The sequence below is a fragment of the Carlito syrichta genome, unplaced genomic scaffold, assembly GCF_000164805.1.
Source record: "Carlito syrichta isolate Samal-C Ts95f unplaced genomic scaffold, Tarsius_syrichta-2.0.1 Scaffold303182, whole genome shotgun sequence".
Classification (NCBI taxonomy): domain Eukaryota; kingdom Metazoa; phylum Chordata; class Mammalia; order Primates; family Tarsiidae; genus Carlito; species Carlito syrichta.
The window spans coordinates 157,081-175,095 of NW_007247278.1; the positions used below are offsets into that span (position 1 = coordinate 157,081).

The 18,015-nt window shown below is 41.3% G+C and overlaps 1 protein-coding gene across 3 annotated transcripts in view; it reads right to left on the bottom strand.

Moving 5' to 3' along the window:
• The window catches only part of SEC24A (SEC24 homolog A, COPII coat complex component), an 82,711-nt gene that overhangs the window by 55,172 nt on the left and 9,524 nt on the right, over positions 1-18,015 (bottom strand). For all 3 annotated transcript variants that reach the window (XM_021712319.1, XM_008057998.2, XM_008057999.1), the window contains exons 2-3: positions 7,632-8,099; positions 979-1,152 (exon numbers count right to left, since the gene is read on the bottom strand). Coding sequence is in view for 2 of the 3 variants with exons in the window: in XM_008057998.2 (XP_008056189.1) it covers positions 979-1,152; positions 7,632-8,099 (642 nt within the window). In the remaining variant the exon portion in view is untranslated. The remainder of the gene's footprint in view (positions 1-978; positions 1,153-7,631; positions 8,100-18,015) is intronic.

Consider the following 18,015-nt stretch of genomic DNA (forward strand, 5'->3'; position numbering starts at 1 on the left):
CCCTCCCTCCCTAATTTACTTTCTAGCAATTGCTTTGCTAACCTATGGTCTGGCCACAGGGCTCCCTGAGCTATGGCTACCATGTTTCCTTCCTTTGACCCCTTTCCTACCTTGGGGAGGTAAATCTCTCTCCCTCTCTCTCCAATTTACTTTCTAAATAAACTATATTTTTCAACTAAAAAAATTTTTACTTACATAAAACTTTAAAACGCTTTTATATTTGCACTCCTTATATAAATGCTTTTCATTTAGACTCACAAATATTTAATATTTACAATAATAGAGGCAATCAAACACTTCTTTGATGAAAACGGGCCAATTTTTTTTTAAATTTTTAATTTTTTTGAGTTGGAGTCTCATTCTGTCTCCCAGGCTGGCATGCAGTGGCATACTCATGGCCACCACAGCCTTGACCTGCTGGGTTCAGGAGATCCTTCCACTTCAGTCTTCCCAGTAGCTAGAACCACAAACGTGCACCACCACATCTGGCTAATTTTTGATTTATTGTAGAGACGAGGACTCGCCAGGTTGCCCAGGCTGATCTCAAACCCCTAGGCTCAGGTAATTCTCTCACCTCGGTCTCCCAAAGTGCTGGGATTACACGCTTGAGCCACCATGCCCAGCCTGAGGGTCAATATTTTAAAAGAACAGATCTATCATCATGTGCAGAAATGCAGTACTTCTCCTCTTTCATGCACTCCCAAAAGGCAACTCTTTATAGCCATGATTTTTTTTTAAATTGGCATAGCAGCACAAAATAACAAAAAAGCAGCAGTTCCCAAATGCTAGTCATAGTCCGGAAGAGGACAATGGAATTCCTGAGGAATTTTTTTAAATTGTAAATTCCTAAACCCCATCTTTAACCAAAACTAGGTTTTCTGAAAAAAATATGATTATAATACACAGAATTCAGATACTATTCATCTTTCTACCCTAAATCAAAACTTTATGACATGTTTTATTTCTTGATTTGCTTACCTTCTTGGTTGATAGCCGAATTAAATGAGGGCTGGGGTATAGCTCTATGTGATGATTTCTGGGGTGTGAGGGTCCTTACTAGAGGAGGGCCTCCAGTTGGAGGAGGCCCACGAGGAGCTCCTGGTTGAAAAGTGGTAGGCAAAGGTGGATTCACTAAGGTAGATACAGAAGAACCTATAGAAACATTGATTTATCACATGTTATTTAAGAACTTAAGACAAAGGCCAAAAACAGCTTTTTACCAAAACTGAATAACTCTGAAATTTACATTTTAATTACAATTGCCAACAAATTACCAGAAATATGCAAAGTTCCTATATTTATAATTATTTAGTTAGCTATTTTTTCAGAGAAAAGGTCTTGCTATGTTGCCCAGGCTGGCCTCAAATTCCTGGGCTCAAGTGATCCCCTGCCTCAGTCTCCCAAGTAGCTGGAACTACAGGTACACCCCACTGTGCCCAGCTTAATGTTTTAACCTATATGCATATTTTATAAATTTCCAACTCTCTCCTATCATACTTCCTACCTGTAAATTATCAAAGCAGATTAAATATAAAATTAGTATTAAATCACTTCCAGAGTAGATACATTTTGCTGCTTATTAATTTTCCACAAACTGACCATAGAGTTCAACAGGCCATGTGAAATATTCTAGTATAAATTAACACAAATAATATTATGTTTATTAATTTTGTAAGATTTTGTTAATTTTGTTTACTAACACCATCCGTTCAATTCATATCAACTAAATTTAGAGTAAGTTTTCTAAAAATACAGAGTATTCTGGTTATTCTTTTCTTTTTCTTTTTTTTAAATTAGAGCCTCACTCTGCCCCTCAGGCTGGAGTGCAGTGGCACGTTCACAGCCATTGCAGCCTTGACCTGCTAGGCTCAGGTGATCCTTCTACCTCAATCTTCCAAATAGCTGGACGTACAGGTATGAGCCACCATGCCCAGCTAATTTTTTGATTTACTGTAGAGATGAGGTCTCACCATGCTACCCAAGTTGGTCTCGAATCCTCTCACCTCAGTCTCCCAAAGTGCTGGGATTACAGGCATGAGCCACCGCACCCAACTCTTGTGGTTATTCTAAATTCTAAGTTGTATTTTATTTTACAGGGCATAACCTGTTGAAATGAGAGCCTGGCTATTGTGGTTATTCTAAATTCTAAGTTTTATTTTATTTTACGGGGTATAACAGTTAAAGCTAGTTTACATTTTATAATGGCTTAAATGTTACATTAGCAACATTCTCTAGGCTTAATAATCAGGAATTGATCCCAATTTTATGTATAAACACTATAAAACATAGCTAACCATGAGGTTTAAAAATACTCATCAAAGTAAACTAAGAATGACATGGTACTTGTCTTTGTATCTACCAGTATCCCATTGCACTAACTTCACCATTTTTCTATAGACAGTAAGTTCTAATGAGTGTAAAAACATGATCAGTACTCTTAGGAAAATTCTTCTATGAGATATAAAAGTTTCAAAACCCACAACCACCTGTTCTTTCAAGTTAACCATACTGTTTTCATCTTCTCATTTGCCAAAGTGGAGGAACAAAGTCTACAAAGCAGATAAAACACCATTGATAAGTGTGTGCTTTATTTTCCATTCCAAGGCTATTTTTTAACATCTGAGTTTGTGAGTGAAATAGGTAATAAACTTTATAACATAGCATACAATTAACCTTGTGTTTTATGAAACTAAAGGAATAAATATACACAGATATGAAATTTTTCCAGGGCCAAGTTGAATAATTGTTATTATTGAACTTTATAGCTCCCAACAAGACTAATCAGAGCCTTGTTGACAAAAATGAACAAAGATTATTGCCATGTATCTCCCTTATTGAAGAGGTGTTCAAAAATATCTATGGCAATACAGACAAGTCAAAGGAACAAAGGGGCAAGGTGCATTACCAATTCAGCATGAACAAGATGATACATCTAGATGGCCACAAAGATACAACAACCTAATGTTTAACAGAATACAAGTAAGCTTATAGAGATTTTTCACAGCTTTCAGAACAATATTCTTGAATACAGATTATGACACACTTCATTAAATGGGCATTATTTTTTCAAGTTAAATAATTCTCTTTTTTTTTTTGAGTTGGAGTCTCATTCTGTCACTCAGACGGGAGTGCAGTGGCCGCTCCCGGCCACCGCAGCCTCGACCTGCTGGGCTCCGGTGATCCTTCCACCTCAGCCTTCCAAGTAGCTGGAACTACAGGCGCGCGCTACCACATCCTGCTAATTTTTGATTTCTTGTAGAGATGAGGTCTCACCAAGTTGCCCAGGCGGGTCTCGAACCCGCAGGCTCACCCAAAGTGCTAGGATTACAAGCTGAGCCACCAAGCCTGGTCTAAATAATTCTTATTTATGACACTAATAGTTAGAATTTCAGAATCTGCCTTCTCAGATCCAAAAACTAACTAATACAAGGATGCTAAAGGGTGGCCTATTAGGAAAAAAATATCAGAAAATTGATACATGGACCAGAAACTTAGTATAATTTAGATAGTCACATTTTCTATACCAGACTATACAGGTATCCACTATCAATTATAAGTTTAAAAAAACAGAAGTTGGCCGGTTCGGTGGCTCAGCCCGTAATCCCAGCACTCTGGGAGGCCGAGGCGAGTGGATTGCCTGAGCCCATGCGTTCAAGACCAGCCCAGGCATCTTGGTGAGACCTTGTCTCTACAATAAAATTTTTTTTAAATAGCTGGAGCCGGGCTCGGCGACTCAGCCTGTAATCCCGCGCCTATGGGAGGCTGAGGTGAGTGGATTGCCTGAGCCCGCGGGTTCGAGACCCGCCTGGGCAGCGAGACCTCATCTCTACAATAAATAAAAAAATCAGCTGGGTGTGGTAGCACATGCCTGTAGTTCCGGCTACTTGGAAAGCTGAGGCAGAAGGATCGCTGGAGCCCAGCAGGCGAGGCTGCGGTGGCTGGGAGCGGCCACTGCACTCCAGTCTGGGCGACAGAGTGAGACTCCAACTCAAAAAAAGAAAAATAAAAACAAAAATAAAAATAGCTGGGCGTGATAGCGTGTGTCTGTAGTTCCGGCTACTCAGAAGGCTGAGGTGGAAGGATTGCTGGAGCCCAGAAGGTCGATGCTGGGGTGGTCATAAGCGTGCGTGCCACTGCATCCCAGCCTGGGCGAAGGAATGAGACTCAAACTCAAAAAAAAACCAAAAAAAACAAAAACCAGAAATTAAAAAATGAGAATTTTTTTCTAACGGTCTCATAAGAAAAAAAAAAGTTATAAATTTATTTTAGCCGGGCACAGTGGCTCACGCTTATAACCCCAGCACTTTGGGGGGAGAGGAGAGAGGACTGCCTGAGTCCAGGGGTTTGAGACCAACCTGGGCAACTTGGTGAGATCACATCTCTACTATAAATCAAAAAAAATCCGGGTGTGGTGGCACATGCTTGTGGTTCCAGCTACTTGAAAGACTGAGGCAAAAGGATCACCTGAGCCCAGCAGGTGGAGGCTGCGGTGGCCATGAGTAGGCCACTGCACTCTAGCCTGGGCAACAGAGAAAGACTCCTACTCAAAAAAAAAAAAATTATTTTAGGTTCATTTTATTAGTTTGTATATTTTTCTCTCCCCTTCTTTTATATGGGAATGTTCTTAAGTTTCAGCACTTGTTTAGTTTTCTCCCTTGCATCTGCACTGGAGTCAAGGTACTCTCTATCTGAGGACTTCTGTTATAGCTAAAGAAATTTCAGATTATCAATCATGTGTCTTTTTAAGAGAAGCTACATCTATTCTTGTGGCTGGAACTACAAGTGCACACCACCTTGTCTGATAATTTTTTTTAAAAATTTTTTTGTAGTGACAGGGTCTCGCTATGTTGCCCAGTATGGTCTCGAACTCCTGGCCTCAATTCCTGCCTCGGCCTCCCAAAGTGCTGGAATTACAAACATGAGCCACCATGCCCAGGCACCCAGGCAAATAGTTTTTCAATAGTATGTTTTCCTGAACTATTTTCTTGTGGCTTTGGGGAAATTATTCAAGCCTAACATTTATTTGTTAAACAAATTGTTGTGAAGATTAAATAATTAGCCAGGCATGGTGGCAAATGCCTGTAGTTCCAACTGCTTGAAAGGCTGAGGCAGAAGAATCGCCTGAGCCCAGCAGGTCGAAGATGTGGTGGCCATGAGCATGCCACTGCATCCAGCCTGTGTGAAAGAGTGAGACTCTGACTCAAAAAAACAAAACAAAACAAAGATTAAATAAGATAATGCACATAAAAGTATGGCAGAGTGCAGGAAACTAAAAATTTCCAATAAATGGTACCTATAATTATTAATAGTGAAATAAACATTCACTAATTTCAAGTGATTGATGCTTACTCATGGTGTCAAATGAATGTAACCTAAAGGATTTTGGCTCTAGCAATTTGTAGGTCAGAAGATTTCTACAAAGAAACTAGGTTTCAGCTAAGTGTGGTGGCTCACGCCTGTAATCCCAGCACTTTGGGGAGGCATAAGCAAGAGGGACTGCCTGAGCCCAGGGGTTTGAGACCAGCCTGGGCAACTTGTACTGCATCTGTACAATAAATTTTTAAAAATTAGCTAGGCATGGTGGCATGTGCCTGTGGTTCCAGCTACCATAAGACTGAAGTGGAAGAATCGCCTGAGCTCAGCAGCTGAGGTCAAGGCCACAGTGGCCATGATCGTGCCACTGCACTCCAGCCTGGGTGACAGAGTAAAACTCCAACTCCAAAAAAAAAAAGAAAATAGGTTTCTTGGCTGGGCAAGGTGACTTGAGCCTGCGGTGAGTTGTACTCATGTCACTGTTAACCTCAGCCTGGGCAACAGAGTAAAACCCTGACTCCAAAAAAAGTAACTTTTGATATTACTATTTCACTGGGAAACTTTACTAGTTCATTTCCCTGAGCATGTATGCAGAGCAGAATCAACCTGAAGACCCCAATAAGGAATTTTAAATACTTTTCAAAGACTCACTACTAGTGTTGATAAAGCGTATGACTGCTAATTTTAATAGCAGAAAAGGAAGTTTAATGCACCTACTTCTGAACCAGGCAGGATCCAACACTGAGGTTAAAAAAGTAAAAAGATGATATAATATATAGCTTTCTCCTCAAACTGATATACAGATTCAAAACAATCCCTATCAAAATCCCAGCTATCTTTTTTATACAAACTGACAAGCTGATCCTAACGTTCTTACAGAAAAGCAAGAGACCCAAAAGAGCCAGACAGTCTTGACAACAAAAAAGATTATAGAATTTGGGAAGATTATACACTTCCCAAATTCACAGTTTACTACACAGCTACAGTAACCATGATGTTTGACACTGGCACAAAAAAGGATATATAAATGTATGGAATAAAATCCAGAGTCTAAAAATAAGCTCTTATATTATGATTGACTGATTTTCTTTTCTTTTCTTTTCTTTTTTTTTGAATTAGAGTCTCACTCTGACTTTGATTTATTGTAGAGATGAGGTCTCGTCAAGTTGCCCAGGCTGGTCTCAAACCTGTGGGCTCAGGCAAGCCTCTCACCCTGGCCTCCCAAAGTACTGGGATTATAGGCATGAGCCAATACACCCGGCCTGACTGATTTTCGTCAAGGAAATCAAGACCTGTAGTTCCAGCTACTCAGGAGGCTGAGGCAGAAAGGCTGAGGCAGACCTCCTGAGCCCATGAGGTCGAGGCTGCATTGAAGCCCTGATCACTGCACTCCAGCCTGGGCAACAGAGTGAAACTCTGATTTAAAAACAAACAGCAACAACAAAAAAAAACCCTGATCAAAGACCTAAATGTAATAGGTGTCCCCCCCAAAAAAAATCAGAATTAATTTTTTGGAGGATGGGCCCCTTGTGATACAGGCTCCCCCATGAGGTAAGTGTTCTAAGGACCCATTGGCATCAGCACACTAGCTAGCATTGTTGTGAGAGGCTGTGTTCAGCTTCATTTAATTTTTTTTGGAGATTCTTTCAACACACTTGCCCATTTCATGATAGATGACTTATGAGCACACCTGACCACACCGTGCTGAATATTAAGCAGTTCTTGACCAAAAACTGCATGATCCCCATGTCCCACCCTCCTTATTCACCCCAACTCTCTCTGAGCAACTTGTTTTTTGTTTCCCCGAATGAAAGAAGTCCTCAAAGCAAAACATTTTGCTGATGTGGAAGAGATGAAATAAAAAACGGCAGAAGCACTAAAAGTAATCAAAATGGATGAGTTCAAAAACTGTTTTGAGCAGTGGAAAAAGCATCTCAATTAGTGTATTGCATCAGAGTACTCTGAAGGTAACATGTAAGAATAAATACACATTTTTAAATCAATACATTCCAGGGTTTTTTGAGTCCCATCCTCATATTACTTTTAGAAAAAACATACATATAAATCTCTATGCATGCCTCATTTTAAAAGCACTATATGGTTTGGCCTGGTCCTCCAGGACTCTATACGGCTTCTGGGTCAAAAACTGTCTACAGCTATGCCAAAAAGATAACTGAAACCTCAGATCAATACTAAAGAGGAGCCGGGCTCGGTGGCTCAGCCTGTAATCAAGTAAAGGCTTCAAGTATTAATTCAAACATGTAAACAAGCAAGAGTTTCACATTTCTACATTTTAAGTACTCCTATAAGAATAATACCTGACTTTATGAAGCTGTTTTGAAGTAAAGGATCTTCAGAAGAAACATATTGATGACTTGTTGGTAAACTTGTACTCCCAGATGCAGCTGGTTGGGATGATACATGAGGAAAATGGTTTGTATGTGATCCTGTGGATGGATAGTTATATTGCCAATTCAAAGGTAGTGGTGGGTTAGCTCCAGGAAGAAAGCCACCAGAAGGCATTGGTGTAGCAGCTGGGTTTTGAGAAGCAGGTAGTGGCATTTGGGGAACAAGCTCACTATGGACTGAAGATGTCACTGGATTAGAGGCCACAGGTGGTCTATTAAGAGTCTGTCCAGATCCCTGAGAACCACTATAATTAGAGTGTCCAGAGACTGGATTCAAAGTCTTTGCTGGTATGAGATGAGGGTAGGATCCCGGAAGCTGGAAATTATATCCTTGGCTCACTGACACTTGTGAAGATATCAGTGCGTTTTGGACAGGACCTTCCAAGAAAAGAAGAAAAAGTTAGTCTTGCCAATGAATATAGCAATACTTTAAAAATAAAGAAAAAACCAGGCATGGTGGCTCAAGCCTGTAATCCCAGCACTTTGGGAAGCCAAAGAAAGGATTATCTAGCCGGGCTCCGTGGCTCAGCCTGTAATCCTGTACCTTTGGGAGGCTGAGGTGAGTGGATTGCCTGAGCCAGCAGGTTTGAGACCCACCTGGGCAACTTGGCGAGACCTCATCTCTACTATAAATAAAAAAATTAGCTGGGCGTGGTAGTGCGCGCCTGTAGTTCCAGCTACTTGAAAGGTGAGGTGGAAGGATCGCCGGAGCCCAGCAGGTTGAGGCCGCGGTGGCCAGGAGCGGCCACTGCACTCCAGTCTGGGCAACAGAGTGAGACTCCAACTCAAAAAAAAAAAGAGAGGATTATCTGAGCATCTGGGTTCGAGACCAGACTGAGCAACATGGTGAGAACTTGTTTCTACAATAAATCAAATAATTAGCTGGGCATGATGGTGCATGCCTGTAGCTCCAGCTACTTGGAAGGCTGAGGCAGAAGGATCGCCTGAATCCAGCAGGTCGAGGCTGTGGTGGCCATGAGTGTGCCACTGCGCTCTAGCCTGGGTGGCAGAGAGAGACTCCAACTCAAAAAATAAAATTAAAAAAAACACACAGTACTCATTACAGTAATTAAAAAGGTGTAATTCAACTTAAAAATAAACAAAGTATTTAAACAAACATTCAAATATATTTTTTCTTTTTTTTTTTTGAGTTAGAGTCTCACTTTGTCGCCCAGACTGGAGTGCAGTGGCCGCTCCCGGCCACCGCAGCCTCGACCTGCTGGGCTACGGCGATCCTTTCGCCTCAGCCTTCCGAGTAGCCGGAATTACAGGCATGCGCGACCATGCCCGGCTGATTTTTTGATTTATTGTAGAGATGAGGTCTCGCTGCCCAGGCGGGTCTCGAACCCGTGGGCTCAAGCAATTCACTCACCTCAGCCTCCCAAAGGCGCGGGATTGCAGGCTGAGCCACTGAGCCTGGCTTGATTTTTTGATTTATTGTAGAGATGAGGTCTCACCAAGTTGCCCAGGCAGGTCTCGAACCTGCGGGCTCAGGTAATCCACTCACCTCAGCCTCCCAAAGCGTGGGATTACAGGCTGAGCTACCGAGCCCGGCTTATATTTTCTCTTTTATTTATTTTTGACTTAGAGTCTCACTCTGTCATCCAGGCCAGAGTGCAGTGGCACACTCACAGCCATCGAAGCCTCAATCTGCTAGACTCAGGCAATCCTTCCGCCTCAGCCTTTCAGGCAGCTGTAACTACAGGTGCACACCACCACGGCTGGCTAATTTTTTTTATTTATTGTAGGGACAAGGTCTCAACAAATCACCCAGGTTGGTCTTGAACCCCTGAGCTCAGGCAATCCTTTTGGCTCCGCCTTCCAAACTGCTGGGTATTACAGGCATGAGCCACCCTGCCCGGCTTCTAACACATTTTCAAAAAAGATATACAAACAGCTAATAAGCACATGCAAAACACTCAACATTAACAGTCATTAGAGAAATACAAACATCATTAGTCACTAGAGAAATGTCAATCAAAACAACAAAGAAATACAACTCATACCAACTAGGATGCTTGAAATAAGACAGACAGTAACAATTATTGACAAGGGCATGGAGAACCTGGAACCCACATATATTGCTAGTGGGATTGTAAAATGGTATGACCACACTGAAAAACAGTTTAGCAGTTCCTCAAAAATGCTAAACATAAGTATCATATGATACAGCAATTCCACTCCTACTCTGCACAAAAACTTATATATGAATGTTCACAGAGCATTATTCATAATATCCAAAAAATGGAAACAACTCAAATGTCCATCAACTGATGAACGGATAAACAAAATGGGATATATCTATACCATGGAATATTATTTGATCATAAAAAGAAATAAGATATTGATGACATGCTACAATACAGATGAACAATGAAAATATTACTAAATAGCCAGGCTCGGTGTATATACATATATGTAGTACATGCATTCTATATATGTACATATATACATATATGTATAGATATAAGTTCAAGGAGGGACTTAGTCTATATACACTGTTCTGCAAAACAATACAGGCATCCTTCCAGGACAAGAGAAATAGATTCAAATGTATTAACTGCAGTACTTTTACAATAATAAAAAATTAGAAGCCAATTAAATATCCATTAACAGGAGACTGAATATATTGTGGATTAGTCACACAAAGAACTAATTATTAAACTATTAATAAACCAGATATACATCTACTAACAGATAAATTACAAAAAGAATATTAAGAGAAAAAGTAAGTTATAGAGAAAAATACACTTTTGCTAACCTTTTTATGATGAAAAATTTCAGACATAAAAATAAGACCACTTCATATAGTCTTTCACAAAAAATGTAAATGCTGATTGGAATTGCATTTGATTTACATATTAATTTAGGATTCGTTGATTTTTTTGGGAGTCGGAGTCTCACTATCGCCCATGCTGGAGTTACAGTGGCACGCTCACAGTCACCGAAGCCTCAATCTGCTGGGCTCAGGCAATCTTTTCGCCTCAGCCTTCCAAGTAGCTGGAACCACAGGCATGTGCCAGCACACCTGGTCTTGCCAAGTTGTCCAGGCTGGTCTCGAACCCCTGGACTCAGGCAATCCTCTCTCCTCACCCTCCCAAAGTCTTAGGATTACGGACATGAGCCACCATGCCTGATTAGTTGATATTTTTGATAGAAATTCTCTCCATTCAAAAACATGGTATGGTTGGGCACAGTGGCTCACACCGGCTATCCCAGCACTTTTGGGAGCCTGAGGCAGAAGGGTCATTTGAAGCCAGGAGTTCAGGGCTGTCATGAGTTATGATTGTGCCACTGCACTCCTGGGTAGTCACATTTTTGTATATCCCTCCATTTATCCAAAATTATTTTATATCTTCAAATAATATTCCATGCTTTTTCCAAAGGTTCTTACACCTTATTTATTAAATTTGTTACTAGGTATTTTACAGCTTTCACTACTATGAATAGAATGTTTATATTTCTAACTGTAGTTTTTTTTAAAGGCTTTCAATTATTCAAGTTACCCCAAATGCCTAAAGATAAGATTTTCCCCAAAAACTATGCCTCAAAAAAGAGGAAGGGAGGTCAGACACAGTGGCTCACACCTGGGCAACACAGTGTGACTCTGACTAAAAAATAAATAAAAAATATCAGCCGGACACAGTGGTTTAAGCCTGTAATCCCAGAACTTTGGGACGCTGAGGCAAGAGGATTGCCTGAGCTCAGGGGTCCGAGACCAGCCTGGGCAACTTGGTGCACCCTCATGTCTACAATAAATCAAAAAATAAGCCAGCTGTGGTAACCCGTGCCTGTAGTTCAAGTTACTTGGAAGGCTGAGGAAGGATCACCTGAGCCCAGCAGGTCAAGGCTGCTGTGGTCATAAGCGTGTCACTGCACTCCAGTCCAGGTAAGAAAATGTTAAGAGATCTCAGTTGCAAATATATACATAAATGAATATATGTACTGGGTCACTACTTAAGATATAGTTCCTATTTTAGATTATAGTTAAAGTATAAAAGCCACCTGACTTATACTCTTGCATTCTCCTTTATTCCTTTATGATTTATTCCCTACACATTCTATTATGTTTTAAAACACAAATCATATCAACTCCTCTGCTCAAAACCTCCAAAGTCCTTATCATAGCTTACAAGACCCTCTATGTCTAAGGCTTCCTTTCTGATCTCATTACCTACTTTTCTTTCTTTCATTAGATAATCATTTTATTTTAATAAAACAAAGCCTGGCTGGGCTCAGTGGCTCAGCCTGTAATCCCAAATCTCCAAAAAGGATCACTGGAGCCCAGCAGGTCGAGGCTAGGGTGGCTGTGAGTGTGCCACTGCACTCCAACCTGGGTGACAGAGAGACTCCAACTCAAAAATATAAAAAAATAAAATAAAAAATAAAGCCGGGCTCGGTGGCTCAGCCTGTAATCCCACAACTTTGGGAGGCTGAGGTGAGTGGATTGCCTGAGGCTGCAGGTTCAAGACCCGCGTGGGCAACTTGGCGAGACCTCATCTCTACAATAAATCAAAAAAATTAGCCGGGCGTGGTAGCGCGCGCCTGTAGTTCCAGCTACTTGGAAGGCTGAGGCGGAAGGATCACTGGAGCCCAGCAGGTCGAGGCTGCGGTAGCCGGGAGCGGCCACTGCACTCCAGTCTCGGCGACTGAGTGGGACTCCAACTCAAAAAATATATAAATAAATAAAATAAAATAAAAAATAAAACAAAGCCAGTATAATACATGTTTTTTCTAATCTAGAAATAAGTCAAGGCTTTTCCACTATACCCTGATTCTTTGATTTTATTTGCTTCTTACTTACTCATTAAACATTAAACAAATGTTATTTTAAAGTTCAATTTTTCTGTAAGGCTAGGTTAACATAGAGTATGTCAACTCATACAACAAAGTGACCAATGTCTTGAACCACAGATATGGTTCTTCTCTCATTAGGCCCCTCAAGGTCTAACCCAATTATTCCATTTTACTATCAGTAATATTATTTGGGGGTTTTTTATGGGTTTTTTTTTTTTCAGTTGGAGTCTCACTCAGTCACCCAGGCTGGGAGTGCAGTGGCATGCTCACGGCCACCATAGCCTCGACCTGCTGGGCTCCAGTGATCCTTCTACCTCAACCTTCCAAGTAGCCGGAACTACGGGCATGCACTACCAAGCCCGAATAATTTTTTATTTTATTGTAGAGACGAGGTCTCACCAAGTTGCCCAGGCTGGTCTCGAACTTCCGGGCTCAAGCAATCCTCTTGCCTCAGCCTTCCAAAGTGTGGGATTATAGGCTGAGCCACCGCAACCAGCCAGTAATAGTATTTGTCAATATGTATATGTCAAAGATATTTTTTTATCTAATATCTCTAACACTGGAGAGGTGATTATGCATTCTATATTTAAGTCAACTTAGAGCAGATTGAGTTTCAATCAAACACCACCACCTTTACAATTCTACCTTATAATATTCTACCATAAAATATAACATAGCTAGCCACGCACAGTGATTCACAACTGTAATCCCAGCACTTTGGGAAGACTTAAGGGCCAAGAATTCAAAAAGAGCCTAGGCAACATAGAGAGACCCCATCAAAAAAATAAAAAAATTAGCCAGGCCTGGTGGCCTGTGTCTATAATCCCAGTAACTCAGGAGGCTGAGGGAGATGATCATTTGAGCCCAGAAAGTGGAGGCTGCAGTGAGCCAAAATTGTGTCACTGCACTCTGGCCTGGGTGACAGAGCAAAACTGTTTCTAAAAAAAAGAAAAGAAAAAAAACATAAAATAACTTACTAAATAATTTCCACTGAAGACTGAACGGCCTCTCTCACCCTTGCCCAGGAAGGAGTACAGTGATGTAATCATAGCTCACTGCAGCCTCAAACTCCTCAGCTCAAATGAATCTCCACTCTCAGTCTCCCATGTAGCTGGGACAACAGCCTGGCTAATTTATTACTGTTTTAGTATAGACAGGGTACTGCTATGGTACCCAGGCTGGTCCTGAACTCATGGCCTCAAGTGATCCTCCCACCTCCCACCTTGGCCTCCCAAATCCCTAGAATTACAGGCATGAGCAAACATGCTGGCCCTGAAATCTCTTTTTATTTATTTATTATAATTTTTTTTTAGTTGAAGTCTCAACTCTCACCCAGGCTGGAGTCCATACAGTGCATGCTCATGGCCACCGTAGCCCTAACCTGCTGGGCTCAGGAGATCCTTCTGCCTCAGCCTTCCAAGTAGCTAGAACTACAGGCACACACCACCACCTGACTAACTTTTTGATTTATTGTAGAGATAAGGTCTCACCAAGTTGCTCAGACTGGTCTCCAACCTGCAGGCTCAAATAATCCTCTCACCTTGGCTTCCCAAAGTGCTGGGATTATAGGAGAGCCATGACGCCCACCTTCATTTTTCTTAACTTCTTTGGCACACACAAACACTGATCACTCCCACAAAGCCTGGCACTGCTCTGATTCAAATACTTGATTTGGTTCCCTCTCCTACTTGACTTTGTTAAAGTAAATTAAAATGGAGACCAGGCACGAAGAAGCCATGAGCAGACAAACCCAGCTGAGATCCATAAGTGACCGTATCTTGCTTAATTTACAAACGTTAAGTAAAATTTAACTTGGGCTAATTCTTATAAATGCCTGTATTAAAGAAAAATAGTGGCCCATGCCTGTAATCCCAGCACTTTGAGAGGCCAAGGCAAGAGGATAGTTTGAGGCTAGGAGTTCAGGACCAACCTAGGCAACATAGCAAGACTTCATCTATACAAAAAAATAAAAGAGAATAATAAAATAGGCTGGGCTCAGTGGCTCAGCCTGTAATCCCAGCACTTTGGGAGGCCAAGGTGAGTGGATTGCCTGAGCCCGTGAGTTTGAGACCAGCCTGGGGAACTTGGCGAGACCTTGTCTCTATAATAAATCAAAAATTAGCCAGGCATGGTAGTGCACGCCTATAGTTTCAGTTACTTGGAAGCTGAGGCAGAAAGATAGCCAGAGCCCAGCAGGTCGATGCTGGGGTAGCCATGAGTGTGCCACTGCTCTCCAGCCTGGGCGACAGAGTGAGACTCCAACTAAAAAAAATAAAAATAAAAGTGAAAATCAGCCAGGCATGGTGGCCTGAACCTGTAGTCCTAGCTACTTGGGAGGCAAAGACAGGAGGATCACTTGAGCCCAGGAGTTCAAAATAACAGTGAGTTATGATCATACCATTGCACTTCAACCCAGGAGACAAAGGGAGACCCTGTCTCAATTTAAAAGAAAAAAGAAAGAAAGAAAAAGAAACCTTAAGCCAACCAATCAGAAGCTGTTTACTAACTTATATAATTAGAGTCTTTTTAGCAGGATAGACCAGATAAGACAACTGTACCACTGTAACCAATCAAGTATTGTTTTTGCTTTACTTCCCTGTTTGCCCTATAAAAGTCTTCCCCTTGGCGGGACCGGTGGCTCATGCCTGAAATCCTAGCACTTTGGGAGGCCAAGATGAGAGGACTACTTGAGCTCAGGAGTTTGAGACTAGCCCAGACAACACAGCAAGAGCTCATCTCTACAAATAATCCAAAAATTAGCCAAGCTTAGTTTCCAGTTACTCAGGAGGCTGAGGCAGGAGGATCATCTGAACCCAGGAGGTTAAATCTGCAATGAGCCATGATTGTACCACTGTACTCCAGCCTGGGTGACAGGGAGACCCTGATACACACATACACACACAAAAAAAGCTGGGCATGGTAGCTCAGTACTTTGGGAAGTCAAGGTGGGAGGATGCTTGAGCCTAGGGTTTCTGGATCAACCTGGGCAACATAAGGAGAACTTGTCTCTACAAAAACAAAACGAACAATCTTCCTTTTACATTCCCTTGGTGAGGAACCCTGGGACCACTTATCTTTTGGTGCTGCCTGATTCATGAACTGCTGTTTACTAAAATATACTCAAGTTTTTTTTTTTGAGTTGGAGTCTCACTCTGTCGCCCAGACTGGAGTGCAGTGGCACGCTCCTGGCCACCGCAGCCTCGACCTGCTGGGCTCCAGCGATCCTTCCGCCTCAGCTCGGCTAATTATTTATTTATTTATTGTAGAGATAAGGTCTCGCCAAGTTGCCCAGGCGGGTCTTGAACCCGCAGGCTCAGGCAATCCACTCACCTCAGCCACCCAAAGTGCAGGATTATAGGCTGAGCCACCCAAGTCTGGCTTATTCTAAAGTTTTATTGTGCCTCCAATTTACCTTTTAACAACTGCTAGATCAAAATTTAGGGGATTATAGGAGGTCAGAAAACCAATGACTCACACTTATCTTTCCAAACTGAGAAACAAATGGAAATCTCTGGGACAAAATGATCAACTAAATAAATTCTCAGGCTGGGTGCAATGGCTCACGCCTATAATCCCAGCATTTTGGAAGGCCAGGCTGAGAGGATTACCTCAGTCCTCATCTCTACAATAAATCAAAAATTTAGCCGGGCATGGTGGCGTGTGCCTGTAGTTCCAGCTACTTGGATGACTGAGGCGGAAAGATCACCTGAGCCTAGCAAATCAAGGCTGCAGTGGCCGGGAGTGTGCCACTGCCCTCCAGCCTGGGCGACAGAGTGAGACTCCAACTCAACAAACAAACAAATAAATTCCCATTCAGTCCTGGCTACAGGCGAGTGTATTGTCTCCACTGAGAATACTGCAGGTTACTTTCTAGACCTTTCTATTTACAGTTAGGCATTTATACTGATTCTTTGTCTTAAGACCTTGAAGAAAGCAATATATTTATAAACATGAATTACCATCTTGATCCAATTGAAAAGTATTTAAACTATTCAAATTATGATCCTAAGCCTGAAATCATTTTAAGATAAGCAGTTAAAAAAAAATAAGCAGATTAAAAGGTTGGCCAGAGGAAAAAAACTACTATTTAATGATCTGACCAATGAGAAGTCATCAATGAGAATGCTACCTGTCTGTTTAGAATCAAGGAAATGTCCTGGGTTCCATAAGGCTAACATATTCTGTATATACAATGAAAGCAGCTAAATACTGTGACTATCTTACCACATATACAGATTTTGAAGGTTTCACTTTCCCTAAGTTTTATGCCCTTGGTGTTTACATAACCCATTTATATAGCCTTCTAGAATCCTTCTTGAAATACGACATGGAGTAAGGAAAGAGAGAGAAACATAACTAAATCACTTGCCTCTGATCTCCAAAATATCATATCAGAGGGATATATTCTGAGATAATAATTACTTATAATTTCTAAGAATATTTGCTTATATAGGCATGATTTATCAAATACTAACACATGAGGTACAGAATCTGCATATTACATGGGACCTTCCTAGAGATTCTGATACTCTGAGAAACTTCAGGCTTATAGCAGCTAAGCAACCTGCCCAAAATCTTAGTTCATTCACTGAACTCCAAGTGATTTTTTAATATATTTTAACTCCATAATACTGTGTTTATTCAGTCTCTGGGACTTACTATAAAAAACTACCTAAAGGAATGTCATAAATCCTACATAATCAACTTCCTGATAGTACAAGGTAACTGTATAAAATATACATAGAAAGAAGATTATAAAGCAGCATAGACTAGAACTACCCAAGTTGAAATCCTGGTCTTGACATTTAGAAAGTGTTTGTCCTTGACTGAAATATTTAATCCCTCTAGACCTTAGTTTCCTTATTATTAAAGTGGGAATAGTAATAGTACCTACATTATAGGGTTGATGTGTATGGTAAGCAGAAAAATGGCCCCCCAAGATGTCCATGTACCTAATCCCTGGAATCATGTTAAGTTACATGGCAGAGGAAAATTAAAGGTACAGGTGGAATCTAGGTTGCTAATCAACTGGCCTTGAAATGGTCAGATTATCATAGATGATCAGGACGTGGCTTATGTAATCACAAAGGGGAAAGACAGAAGCAGAAAAGTCAGTGTCAGAGTAATATATGTGAACAACACTCAACAAACCACTGCTGTCTTTGAGGATAAGAGGGGGCCATGAACCAAGGAATAGAACCTAACAAATATGAAAACCCCCTAGAAAGCAGAGAAAGAAAAGAAAAAAAAAAAAAAAACCCTGATTATGTACTAGAGCCTCCAGAAAGAAGTGCACTCTGACACCTTGATTTTAACCCAACAAGACCCATTTCAGGCTTCTAACCTCTAGAACTATAGAATGGCAAATTTGTGCTGTTTTATGCCACTATATTTGTGGCAATTTGTTACCACAAATTAGAAAGCTCAGCCTGTAATCCCGTGCCTTTGGGAGGCTGAGGTGAGTGGATTGCCTGAGCCCGCGGGTTTGAGACCTGCG